We start from the raw sequence: 13,348 nt of genomic DNA, 5'->3' as shown, positions 1-13,348 counted from the left end.
TTCCGTGGCTCAGGGCTTAGAGAAGAGTATTACCCAGGGCCACAGGAGAATAAAAGGTTAATTTCCATTGATAAATCTAGCTTTTCCCCGGGCAGTCTGTTCGAACATAGTCCTCTCTGTGGCTCCTTCTCCTCTCAGCGTTTCCTGGTCTATGTTCCTTGTGCCTGTTTCTGCAGGAAAGCTCCCCGCACACCAGGAGGGTCTGTGAGGAAGGAAGATGACACTGCCTAGCAGGGCCCTGACAGTGGGGCCCGGCACTATTTTTCACGTATTCAACACTTCCACAGACACAAAGACAGCAACAAAAAAATTACATGAAGCCTAGTACCTTATATTCAGCCTCATACCGAAGAACTTTTATTTTTTTGTGGGTTTTTTTTAAGCTAAAATGTTACTGAAAACAAAATTTTCTCCACTAGCTGCTTCAGAACAATATACTGTATTATGAAGCTCCGCACATTGTACAGGTTTTTGAAACAGGACAAAGGAAGTCCCCCATTTTTTTTTTTTTCCTTGAACGTTGACACTTAAACCATATTTTCTTCCACTTCCGGGCTCTTCTGCATCAGGACAAGGGCTTTGGATGGAAGGAGCCACGTGACAACTGCATGAAGAGTGAGCGCGGAAAACACGGAATGGGATGCCTGGGGGGCTGAAAGTGGCACTGGCCGGGCGGATGCTCTTGCTTCTGCTTCCGCGGGCCCCACTGGGCCAGGCCGATCGGAAACAGCAGGAAGAAGGACTGTACAGTGGGTCCCCTTGGGTCATGCTACTAAAAAAAGGTGCAACGAGAAACAAGTCCCTGTGCATTCTTAGTCACAACTGTGGGCAGAAGAACCCATACGGCTCCTCCCTTTGGTATTAAATAACAGTTTAGAAAAGCTTTTTAGAAACAAAGCAAATACATGGCGGGACTGGGCGCGCGGGCCATCCCAGGTTAGCTGACCACTGAAATGAGTCCCATCCCTAGTCATAAATAAATAATCTCTTCCCCCGGTCTGACTTCCACGCCGGGATCGATATCTCTTAACATCTTACTTATTTTATTACTGCTTTTGGTTTTCTGGGACTGATTGAAAGTTGCTCCGAGGAAATCTTTGGTTTTGCTTAAGTGTCCGTGACATTTAATCATGACTCTCCTAGCAGTTTAATTCCAACCAGTCAATCAGTTAATCCACTTCGATTGATTCGGGGCTCTCAGTGATTGGCTTGCACTCGTTGGGCATCCGCTGGTGCCGGCTCAGCTGGGTGGCCTGCGTGAAGCTCCTCTCACACCTCTCGCACCTGGTGGAGGCAAGAGAGAAAATTGAGACCAGGGAGCGGGGCCCGCAGGGCGATGGGCGTCCTCTCATCCTGCCTAATCGGAACAGACACTCCAAAGTGGCTTCAGATTTCCCTGGCTCAAGAGGTTTAATTGGTGGCTCCTTCCAAGGCCCGGACGCCTGTGATGGGACAAAGCCCATCTGATGCAGAGCAGAAGGATCTGTCAATAGGCGGGGGAGGTGATTTCTCCAGAGGGCCCTGTCCTGCTGCAGCTCTGATCACTGTCAGTTCGGATAGATAAAGAACAAAAAGAGATTTTTTAGGAATGAGCCATCAAAGCAGCAGCTTGTCTCCAGTTTTCTGCTCCGTAACCCGAAAGAGAAATTGATGACAAATAAAATTTCACCTGCTGCTCATTTTAAAATTGGGAATTCGACTCCCCTCGAAACAGCAGCCAAAGGGCGAGCCTCTTGGCGTGTGGAAACCAGAGGAAGGAACCGTTAGTCTGCGGTGGTGAGGCGGGTGGTGAGGCGGGTGGTTGCTTTTGTGCAGAAGTTTGTTCTAGTATCACAGGCCAACTGAACTCAGGATTAGCACAGTGTCTGTGGTTGGGTCGGGGCTCAAAAAGCCTGAAACGGACCTATGATGGTGTGGGTTAAGAAGTTCACCTCTCCCCAAAGTACAGTCACAGAATATCCTTGTGGGCCATAATGAAGGGGTGGTGTGTCTGATGAGAAACCTGGTTTCACACTTCAAGACTATTTCCTCTTCTTAACAACAACAAAAAAAAGATTATAATCAAGGATCTGTGGGCCTGATCTATCTCCCAGGCATCACACATTATTAACTTGATGGCTATTCAGTCACACACACACACAACCCTAATGGTGCTTCTGGTTTTTCAGTGATGGTTGGTGTTACTGGCTGGTTGTCTATGATTGTACACACACACACACACACACACACACACACACACACTATGGCAGCAAGCTGGACCCAGTGACTTCCTGTCACTCCCCTACTTGCCTGGGCAGCCTGGAGCATTGGCTGGGCACTCTTTAGGGCATAATAGCTGCCTCAGCCATCCCCTTCATGCTCTCTCTTCAAACCTTTGAAGGAAAGATATTCAGGAGAGCTGCAGACAACTGTCCCTCTTTTCAACAACACTACCTTCAGCCCTAGGGTCCCTACATAATTGGGAATGTGGCAGAAATCATCATGAGAAAAGTCCAGATTGCCCTATCCTGTGCCCGAGTCTTGTTATCTGGTGAGCAGTCCCCTCTTTTTCCTTCCTTTTTAGTAAAGTATGCAAAATCCCCTGCCAGCGGAATAATCGCCTATAGAAATAGAACACGCCCATTCACCCTGGAGATTCTTGCACATTTATGGGTGGTGGGAGGCTGGCGCTCGACTATCAGGTGTGGCTTTTTCAAGGCCCCCTCTGCCAGCTGTGTGCGAGTAGCAGGGTGTAGAAGTTGTGTTTCTTTCAGGGAATATTCTTAGCAGCCTGTTCCACTGTTAAAAACTGCACTGTGATCTTGACAAATGTATAATGTCAGCTTTAATGTATCAGACCTATCAACTCAATGAAAATAACTCAGAAGTATTGACCAGCTAATGATTTTCGGTGTATTCATTAACGTCCATGGGCAGCTCATCCCCTCTCCGGAGCTCCTGAAGTGCTGATGACATGTTAGTGAATTGCTGATTGTTTATTAGAAAACTGATTAGTTCCTGGATTAGTGTGTCAAAATATACTACCTTTCACTGCTTGACAAACTTTCAAATTATTATACTCGCTTTTCTTATTTTATTTCAAAGCTCTAGAATCAATTTCGATGAGAGCAGAACAGTTGGAACAATTACGAGGCATGACAATTTACCTGGCTCATACTTTTGCACTTCTAACCTTGTGTATTAGAATATAAAGGAGGAAGTCTCATATTTTATAGAAGGCAAAAGTGTATGTGGATATGTAATATGTAAACATCCAGGTTGGACAAAGACATTAAAAGGAGAATTAGGCATTTCTCACATGTTTGCCTAAATGTCTCACAGATCTTTACTCACGGAACAGTTTGTGGAAACAGTCAGGAAATTTACAAAGTCAGATCTAGCCATCCCATGAGGCCATTACTGAAACTTCATCTTTAGTGCCATCTCCCCACAAGTGTGAGCAAAATCACACTCAGAACCAGGCTACTAGCAATATCTATGTGGTTTGGGAATTAGAAGAATACAATTTGTATTACTGAGGAAAAGAGCTAGATATAAAAAATATTTTTAAATAATGGAAGGACTTCAGTTTTACGTAGATCATCTTTAATCTTAGAAAATTTTCCTTCACAGGTTATTTTCATAGCTTAATAACACTCATCCGAAGGACAGATTCAATGCAAATCCCTAGGTTCTAGGAGGTCAGAGCTGGACGTCGGCTGGGCTGGCCCTTAACCCTGAACTATAATACAATCCCAGACGCATGACGGTGCATGGGTGCCTCTAAGCCTGGACTTCATGCAGGGGAGCAGAATGAGGAGGAGAAAGAGAGATGCAGGCAATGAGCTGGGAGCAAAGAAATGTTCTTGCACACGGGGTCCTCTTCCTTGTGGTTACGTCATAGCCTTGAAGGGGAACATCACAGGAACAGTGAAGTGGAAAGGCGTCCAAATAGTTCAGCAAAGAGAATGTCCCCAACTCTCTACCAGTACGGGTCTCTTAACTGGACTTGATTTCCTCTCATATTTGAGATCATTCTTTACTTACTGTGATGGTTGACTGGATTATAGGTACAGGGAGTTTAACAATTACCATCTGAAATTGACAGAGATGTAAAATAATGTCAAGTTCTGTTCCTTTCTGTGCCTCTACAACCTGTCAAAAAATACTTTATGAGCCAAACCAAACTGCACAGGGTTTCCTACATAGGATGTGCTCAATGAATTTTTACTGATGTGCGTTTTCAATTTGCTTTGATCTTGCCTTTTTCTGATTAGAGTATTGGCTGCTCTCTGGAATATCCTTTGATTTTCTAAAACACTGAGCCAAACTGTCTTTCCTTAAGGCAAAATGTAGTGATGAGGATGGCCCCTGCTTCTAACAGATGAAGAGAAGAGCCTCTCCTAGGACATGTCCCGGGCTCCCAGGCCCCCAGGCCCAGAGCCAGGCGGGAAGCAGCTCGTGGGGATCCTTCCAGGCAGAGCAACCTCCCTGGACATCCCTGACAACCTCCCTGACATCCTGCAAGACTGCGTGAGGTAACAGAGGAGGAGAAAGGATCTGTCATTGCAAAGAATACGTTTTAGACTGCCAACGTCCTTCTTTATTTCCTTCCTTTTCTCAATAAAGTGCTTGGCAATTGCTGTTAAATGATGTCTTGCTTTTGTTCCTCGTTCTCCGTAAACTTCCAGTCTCACAATACAAACCGAGAGCCAAGACCCTTAATGTCATCCTTGATATGCATTTTCCCCTACATGCTCCTTTATCTTTAAAATTCTCAGTCTCTAGTAGGTCAGCTACCTTGTGGGGCGGAGGCTTTCAGTGGGAATTCAGCCAGTCAGACTGAGGCAAAGCCTAGTATGTGACCGATCCCTTAGTGCCAAATCTTCTCCAGCCTTCTTTCTCTGGGTGGCAATCATCTTGATCTGCCTTCAAAAACCAAGTCGCAGCAGCAGATGTTAGAGGTTGGGAAGATGTGGCAGGTTCCATCTGGCCCAGCCCCTGGGAGTTCTGGGAAGGCCTTCTGGGCCCTGGGCGGGTGGGACAAGCGGGAGACTGAGCCATTTGGGGCATCTATTTGGAAGCCGCCCAACATGGAGAGTTTAGGGTTGTGTATCTTTTACAAGATTCTTTTCCTTCTTTGCAACATTGTTTAAGCCAATACCCATTAGTTGAAGTAGTAAAATTAACTGTTGTGGTGAAACCCATTTTATTGACTAATCTGCAAGGAAAGTTTTTTTGAATGTTTGTTTTATAAGCTTGTAAAAGGACATCTTCATAATATTTACAAATGTCCATGGGACGGAAATCCATGAGCTATGTTGGAAGATCCCCAAAACTTCCTTGGGATAGTTCAATCCTGACCGATCCGTTTGTATATACTTTAGTACTTGGCTCTCCACTTCCTAGAAGATGTCAAAACCTTGCACTTATAAAATAAGCGTACACTCAGTTCTCCCTCCAGGAATACATAGGATAAGTTTTAAAAAATGCCTGCAGCATGTAGCTAATCTTAATAAGAGTACTCATAGGAACAGAAGGAACTAAACACACACATAGAATCTAATCCACCCAACTCTGGCTATCCGCCTCCTTCCCCCCACATGAAAGGAGGTTATGGTCACAAAAGCATACATGCAGAAAGGAAGAAGATAAAATTGCTAAAGCCCTTCAAGAGAGTACCCTGATGAATTAAAAGTAAGTTAAAATGGCAACTCTATTGGAAACATGACAAAAACAGGATGTTAAAGAAAAAAAATTGAGTGGAGTCAACGAGGTTACACATAAGTAACACCTTAACATTAATAGAAATCTATTTCCCATTTTGACCCTGAAACCCCTTCAATTAATTACTAAAATCTATTTACACAGCAACAAGATAAAAATCAATCCGATCCTGGCACTGTGTCCGTCTGGCTGCCCTCTGCACTACGAGGGCCAGAAAGACTGTCAGTCCCGCGTCTCTTCTGAGAAGCTCTCTGGCTCAAAGGCTCTCAGGGAGAGGAGCCACGGTCACCTTCCACACCCAGAGCAGTGGGGAGGCCAGGGCCTGTGACTCCCTGAGGGTCAGGCCTGAGGGCCGTGCAGAGCCTACCTTGCAGGACACACAACAGGGAACTCTAGGGCTGTGCTAACCCATCTGGTCCTTAAGGAGACTTAAAAGACCTTTGGGCTAGCTCAGACCCAGACGTCACCGCGTGGCTGGCGTTAGTGCCGGCTCAATTTGAAAACCCATTCAGTCCCCTTGATCAGATGTCTTTACGCAGTGATCAAGCAGCACCCACATACAAAGATGAAAATTAAAACTATTTTTATTATCCATGTCATAAATTAAACCACAGTGGAAAACAGTGAAGGATGCCGAGTGAAGGTGGCTGATGCGTGGGGTGGTGAGTGAAGATGACAGCGTTTTAGGAGCTCCTCCCTCGCTGGCAGAACAGAGGTGGCAGGATCCTGGCCAGCAGGACTCCGCCACCCTAAGCCGAGCCCAGACACAGACTGAGCACCAGGGCAACCACCACGCCTGGAGGTCCCGAGGAGAAAGCCTGGGTAATGAGAGGCTGGAGAGGCTCCTTGGCTGATACTGAGCCGGGGGATTAGTCCTACTGCCTGAATCATTTCCTTTCGTGCCTGGCCTTGTCCTACAGAAGGTAAATAGGCTATCCATCTATGCCCTTTTTGTCTTCCTTCTTCACCAGAGGAAGCCACTATGGTAAGTTAGTAAAGAGAGATGTGAGAGGGTTGAACAGAAAAGAGTCCATTACACAGAGCAGGAAAGGCTTTGAGAGACCGACCAGCCATCCACACTACTCCACGGTCCCAAGCCATCCACCTGCCGGCTGGGCTACCAGAAACGCCTCTTTCCTTTGAATGCCTGGAAAACTCCTACGTATCCTTCAAAACACTTCTTAGAAATAAAACAAAACAGAAACAGACTCCAAGATGCACAGAACAAACTGATTGCTGCCGGGAGGAGGAGGTTTAGGGGGCTGGGTGTAAAGGTGAAGGGATTAAGAAGTACAAATAGGTGGTTTTGTAATAGTCACTGGGATGTGAAGTACAGCATCGGGAATGGAGTCAATAATATTGTCATAACTATGTATGGTGCCGGGTGAGCACTTGAAATATGAGAGGATGGGAAGAACTTTGTAGAGTACATGACTGCCTAACCACTCTGCTGTACATCTGAAACTAAAGCAAAATAACACTGAAAAGAAACTGTAATTGAAAAATAAAATTTGGGGGAAAAATACATTGATATCATCTCCCACAAACAAAATTGATTGCTCTACCTCTGCACTACCCTGAGACACTGTACATACACGTCTAATTGCATTTCACATTTGCATCTTTCACTCTATGTGGTAATACTTGTTCATCAATTGGGATTCCCCATAAACTATGAGGTTTTTAAAGGCTGGAGGGCTGAGCCTCATTCACCTTTGTATCTTTTATGCCTTGAAGGGCGTCCAGTACAAAAGAAGGTACTCAGTAAGTATCTGCCAAATGAATGAGCATGGACATTAATGAATGAATGAATGAATGAATGAATGAATGAGTGATGGGCCATCTTGCACAATTCAGATGTCCACTGCTTTCATGATTGTGCTATATCAAGAAACAAACTCTCTCTCTCTCTCAGCCAAAGCCCTTGGAATTTAGTCCCACTTCTTTCTATACTCCCTGAATCTTCAAGAACTCAGACATGCCCTATGTTTGGACTTTTATTTTTATTTTTTTTTTACCCACATGGTAATGCTGATCCAAAAGGCACACTGAAAATTGCAAGTTGGCTGCCATAATAGAGTCAAACCAAGAGAAGGGAAATAGTTCACCAGAATTTTATAGGGTTCAAGGTCCTCAAGAGATGTCCTAAATTGAGGCCACCTTGCTGATGGACATGGGGCTTGCGGATGGCCATAGGGTGGCACTCTGAAACTGAGCTCCCAGCTCCACTTCCAGAAGCATAGATCCACGGGAACTAGTAGAAAGAATCTTAACATGACTTACTCCCACTTCCTTATTTTACTGATTAGAAAACAGTCCCAGAAAGGTGGTCTTGTGTCTAAGGTTGAACAGCTTGAGTGAGGATCAATGTATAGGTTTCCTGACCTCATTTGGAAACATCAGCCACTAAACAAGTAGTTCCTTTTACAGCCTGGACGTTGACCTTCCAAATACGTAGCCTTCTCCACCCACTGGCTGAGCCGGGCAGCACCGATCCGCCTTGTCTGCCAGCTCTCGGAAAAGGCTAGGAGAAAGATGGGGTGAAAGGTCAGCCACCACTTACTTGAAGGGCTTTTCTCCAGTGTGGGTCCGGATGTGGTTGTTGAGGGTGGTGGCCCCGGCAAAGGCACGGCCACAGTAGCCGCACTTGAAAGGCCGGTCGCTGGAGTGAGTGACCACGTGGTTCCTCAGTTCTGAAGGCTGGGAGAAGGACTGGGAGCAGTGGCCGCACTGGTAAGGTCTGAAACAAGCAAACAACAAACAGACAGACTGCCTGGTCATTACTTTCCACGTGGGTCAGTGGACGTCAGGAACGTGAAACAAAGGCCACCACTTTCTGGTGACATTTTCTGTTTTGCATAGAACTTTAGCCACAAGTTCCCATGGCTTGTTGCCACTAGAACAAAATTCACAGAACTGCTGAGACATTAAGTCCCAAATGGTTGGGTATTTTTGTTTGTTTGTTTGTTTGTTTGTTTTTTTCTGGTATTAACTTTACCATTTCAAGCACCCCAACTTTCTTGTTTCTCTATCCCTTCCCCCAGGCCAATGTTAATGTACTTTTGGGGAGCATAGAGAGTACAGGCCTGATCAGCCAGCATCTTACAAGAGAAAATATGTAATTGTCTCTGATAATTCCATGGCACTTTTAACTTTTCAAGGGGGTTTAAAACCACTTACTTAGTTTAATCTTCACAATAATCACCTGGAACAGGGAAAGCCTCCTTCTTATCTCTGTCATTTCAGAAAACCGAGGATAAACTGTCCTCACAGGAAATAAGCTCTTGATGCCAAAGTCACTCTGGGGCAGTTGGACCTTATTCTAAGCACAGGAGCTTGTCTCTCCCCGCCCCCCCCCCCCCCAAATAATATTTCTCCGTTTGAGCCTTGTTCCTGAACTCCACTTCCCCCGGTTCATGTGGGAGAAGGGATAAGCCATCACAGTTCAGAAACCACGGGATGCCACTGTGACTACAATGCAAAAGCAAATGGATGGAAGTTGTGGCAAACGCCTGATAATTAGCAGGCCTGCCGGAGAACATGCTTTCCAGCTCCTGAGAATCAGATCAATTTTGGGTTTTCATAAAATAAATTAAAATTCTATCTTCTCTACAGAAGTTCTTCTGCTTACTTCAGCAAAAGCTGCCGAGTGATAGAAAACCTGGGCAGTTGTCACTGTCTGAGCTATTCCGTGTCATTCTTCGACAGGACTCCCATTTGTTTATCCACATTTTTGTTAGGAAGATGAAGAATCTGTCATGAGGGATATTAACAGCACTCATGAGCCCCAGTGTGTGGCCTGGACTTTCTGGCTACACATAGAAAGCCCATGGTGCAAGTGGACTTAATTGTTCTACCTTTAACAAACACTTAAGCTCCCACGACCAGAAACCAAACTGTGAGGCTGGGAGACAATGGTGACCGAGCATGTACAACAATTCAATTAAGTGCAAAATAAAGTGGACCCTCTCATTTGTCAAGCGAAGTGCTTAATTGTGGCTACTTGCCTCACTGAACACAAATACCATTATTTTACCAGACTTCAGCACGCTGAGCACTGATTGTAGAATTTTTTAGCTTGATTAATAGTCCAGGATTGATCAATAACTCAATACTATACAATTTTAATTACTTACACTTAGAAATCTATTTAACTGCTCTCAAACAGGTTTCAAAGAAATATGTAAGAGTCCTTGATAAGGAGTTTATCAATCTTGACAAACTGCGCACACATTTCATTATAATTATAAACTAATGCTTTGAAAGCCATTAAAGTTATATGTAGATGAAATGTCCTCCTGCCAAATCTCTTCTTTGTTATAACCATTAACTTTAAAGAGTTTTTTTTTTTTTTAAAGAAATCACTCTCTCAGGGGTGAATTTTTTAAATGTTATTGAAGATTATAAATAAAATAATACATTATTATATGCTATATCCACTGACAATTGATTTTTCTAATAGGAAAGGGACCATTAACATTTATTAGCCTCTGGTTATCTATTTTTAATAGCTATCACAATAAACAATAAGCCACTAAACAAAACCAATTAATCTTTTCTTTTTCTAACTCTGCTGTCAGAAGTTGGGGTAATTTATTTTCTATCGTCAGAAGTCAATCCATTCGTTTTATGTCAACGGTCCCAAAGATTTACAAAAATGACCACAGAGAGGCTTGGGTTGAATTCTTATATCAAGGTAATACATCCCAATGAAAGGCAAATGGGATCCCAACACATCACCTCTACCCAGCATCAGCCTGAGAGGAGTTTGTTACGCATCTAGTGACCAATGTAGGGCACAGCTTTTATTTATTTTTTAAATTTGTTATTGTTTAAAGTATTACATATAGTAGTACATATATATCTCCTTTATTTTTCCCCATTGATCTTCCCCCAGCTCCCCCACCCCCTATCACATGCCCTCATCCCTCCCCCCAGTGTCTTGTGTCCATTGGCCATGCTTATATGCATGCATACAAGTCCTTTGGTTGACCTCTTTCCCCTCACTCCCCAACACTCCCCGGCCTTCCCGCTGTAATGTGACAGTCTGATCAGTGCTTTACCGCCTCTGTATCTGGCACAGCTTTTAAAACGTTGCAGAATTTAGCTTAGCTGAATGAAAAGGTCTAGAACAGGAAAAATAGGAGAGGTAAGTGCTACTTTGGCCTCTGACTTCAATCAGCTGTGGGACTTGGACAAGTCACTCAGCTCCCCTGACTGTATTTTTTCACCTCTCACCTCTGGTAAGGGGGGAGAGGAGGGTGGACTGACCTAGACTCTCTCCTGCATCCTGTCACGCTCTGCTCCTGCTCTCAGAGGTGTGCCGCCTGCGATCTGTCCACGACACAGCTCACAGGAGACGGCACCAACAACATGATCTCCACCTACCATCATGTGCACTAGCCAGTTCCCTGTACGTAGAGCTTCCGTGTGTGTGTGTGTGTGTGTGTGTGTGTGTGTGTGTGTGCACGCGTAAACAGCTGCAAATCAGAGCAACAAGGAAACCTAGTGCCAGAATGTAGGACCAAACCTTATTGCAGTTGATCTCAAAAAATCAAGTGACAACCTTTCTTCTTAGGTACCTTAAGAAATAAGATTTTAGACTGTAAGGTCACATGCACCTGTACAGAAGTTGACTTTATGTAGAATTTAGAACTAAAATTTCTGCTCCAATTGCCAGTATAAAAACAGATTGTCTCTCTCAGCCTAGAAATCTACAGAAATTAGCCCTAAGAAAGCACAGAAGTTACATAGTGAGTCAACAAGATCCCTTCTTTACTTGGATTGGCAATATTTAAAAAAAGAAAAAAAGATAATGACTCAAAAAGTAATTTTAACACTGACTTCTCCTAGGCTTTCATCTAAGGATGCAGGAAAACTTTCAAGACAGAATGAAACCCTCAAGCCCAAACGCAGGGCCTAGAAAGCATCACTGCTGTAGAATCTCAAACCTCACAACTTCTTTGGAGACAGCTGGCCACAGGAGCTGAGACCCTGCATGCAAGTTCCCATGAGCATATCCTGATACCTCAGCTCTCAACTTACTGCTGGGGGATGCTAGGGACACAGGATCAATTGCCACTACTCAGCTTCTTATTCTGATGACTAACACTCCACCAACTTTTCAAAGATCTAGCCAAAAGGTAGGACTAAATATATTAAACTTTTGGACACAATCAAGTTCACCTCCGAAGTTCTGTCTCCCTTCAGTGAGTTGCACCAGAAGCAGCAAGGGAGAACCGACGTCGACAAATGCTGCGTTCAGCTTCACTCCTTCCAGAACCTTATGTCATTGAACAACTAAATGGGACTCTCCTTTCCAAGGCACTTTGATTCTTCCCAAGCCCTCATACACAGTCAGCACTTTATTATTCCCAAAACAAGCACAAAGGGACAACATCTTACAACCACGATGAGCTTATGGCTCTCGGACTACTTGAGGGCTGAGGGTTGGAATGTTACCAGCGGTGTTGTCCAGTGATGGAAATGTTCCGTATCTACACTGTCCAATATGGGGGCCACTTGCCACTTGAAATGTGTTAGGGCGACTGAGAAACCAAAGTATCGTTCTACTTACTTTGATTAATTTCAATTCAAACAGCCTCCTGTGGCTAGTTTCCACAGAGATAGCAAGCTTCATGAAAAACTAGAAAGTGTTCCATACTCAAAAATAACTAAAAGACAGACAAAGCCTGGGTCCATTTCTTTATTGTCTAAGATGGCTGGCCACATCTTAAGCAAAAAGAAGGCGGTGGGACAATTCTGTACGTCCCCTGGCATTCTCCGTAACTGGCAGCTCCTCTGCCAAAGACTCCTCCCTAAAATGTGCCATTCATTTACTTTGAGTCTGTAATTGATTCGGTGTACACATAGGAAAAGAATGAAACATATAACAACGTTAAGTGTGGTTTGGTTTAAAATATTATTAATTCTCCTTTGATTTTTTTTTTTTTCATGGCCTGAAAGCCTCCAGGACAAAAGTTGTTCAGTTGGGGCCACATCCTCTCCTTGCCCCGTTAGTCAGTCAGACCAAGTGCAAATCCCCAGAGACTTCAAAGGGAGCCTGCTGCTGGCTGTGCGGGGTGAGAAATGACCTGAGCTCTCTCTCCATGAGGAGGAAAAGGTTGCAGGGGAGCAGCAAAAGCGCAGAGCCAGAGGACCTGGAAAACATGGAATGCCAGAAAAAAGATAACCTTCACACTTGGGGGGAGGGGGGAGGGGAACACAAGAACACTGACACATTCCAAAGAAACCATTACGGTGATGGATTGGCTCCAGGCTCCTCCCACCAACAGCAACCTCTAGAGTCGTCTTCCCTTCTGGTACCAAGGCAGCCATAGACAAACAATGATACTCAAAACAAACACAAGTGTGGGCAGCGGATGATGCATCCAGGAGGTTAAAGGCAAACTCTTCCCATGTGACATAAACAACCAAAAAAAGAGAAAAGGAAAAGGATGCAAAATGAAGATGAGCATTAAAAATACACTTTCTGCAGGGGGGGGTGGGGGGGGGGTAGGAGGAGAACATATTTATCAGCAAATAATCCACGGTGATTGAAGGCTCTGCTTACCCCTTTCTGGAGCCCCCCCAATGGGACTGTTGAGAGTTTCTGCAGCAGAAAAACAGAAGAGAAAAGGGA

General features: G+C 44.4%; 1 protein-coding gene across 1 annotated transcript in view; it reads right to left on the bottom strand.

The window, feature by feature from the left end:
* Positions 1 to 213: 213 nt before the first annotated feature.
* Positions 214 to 13,348, bottom strand: part of PRDM6 (PR/SET domain 6) — a 99,179-nt gene continuing 86,044 nt past the window's right edge. The window contains exons 7-8 of the mRNA XM_084881381.1: positions 8,270 to 8,446; positions 214 to 1,284 (exon numbers count right to left, since the gene is read on the bottom strand). Coding sequence (XP_084737507.1) covers positions 1,170 to 1,284; positions 8,270 to 8,446 — 292 coding nt within the window. The 3' untranslated portion in view covers positions 214 to 1,169. The remainder of the gene's footprint in view (positions 1,285 to 8,269; positions 8,447 to 13,348) is intronic.

This window comes from Pipistrellus hanaki (genome assembly GCF_964339955.1).
Source record: "Pipistrellus hanaki genome assembly, chromosome: 4".
In the NCBI taxonomy this organism is placed as follows: domain Eukaryota; kingdom Metazoa; phylum Chordata; class Mammalia; order Chiroptera; family Vespertilionidae; genus Pipistrellus; species Pipistrellus hanaki.
Note: the sequence above shows the minus strand (reverse complement) of the source record. Positions and strands in the feature narration are given on the sequence as shown.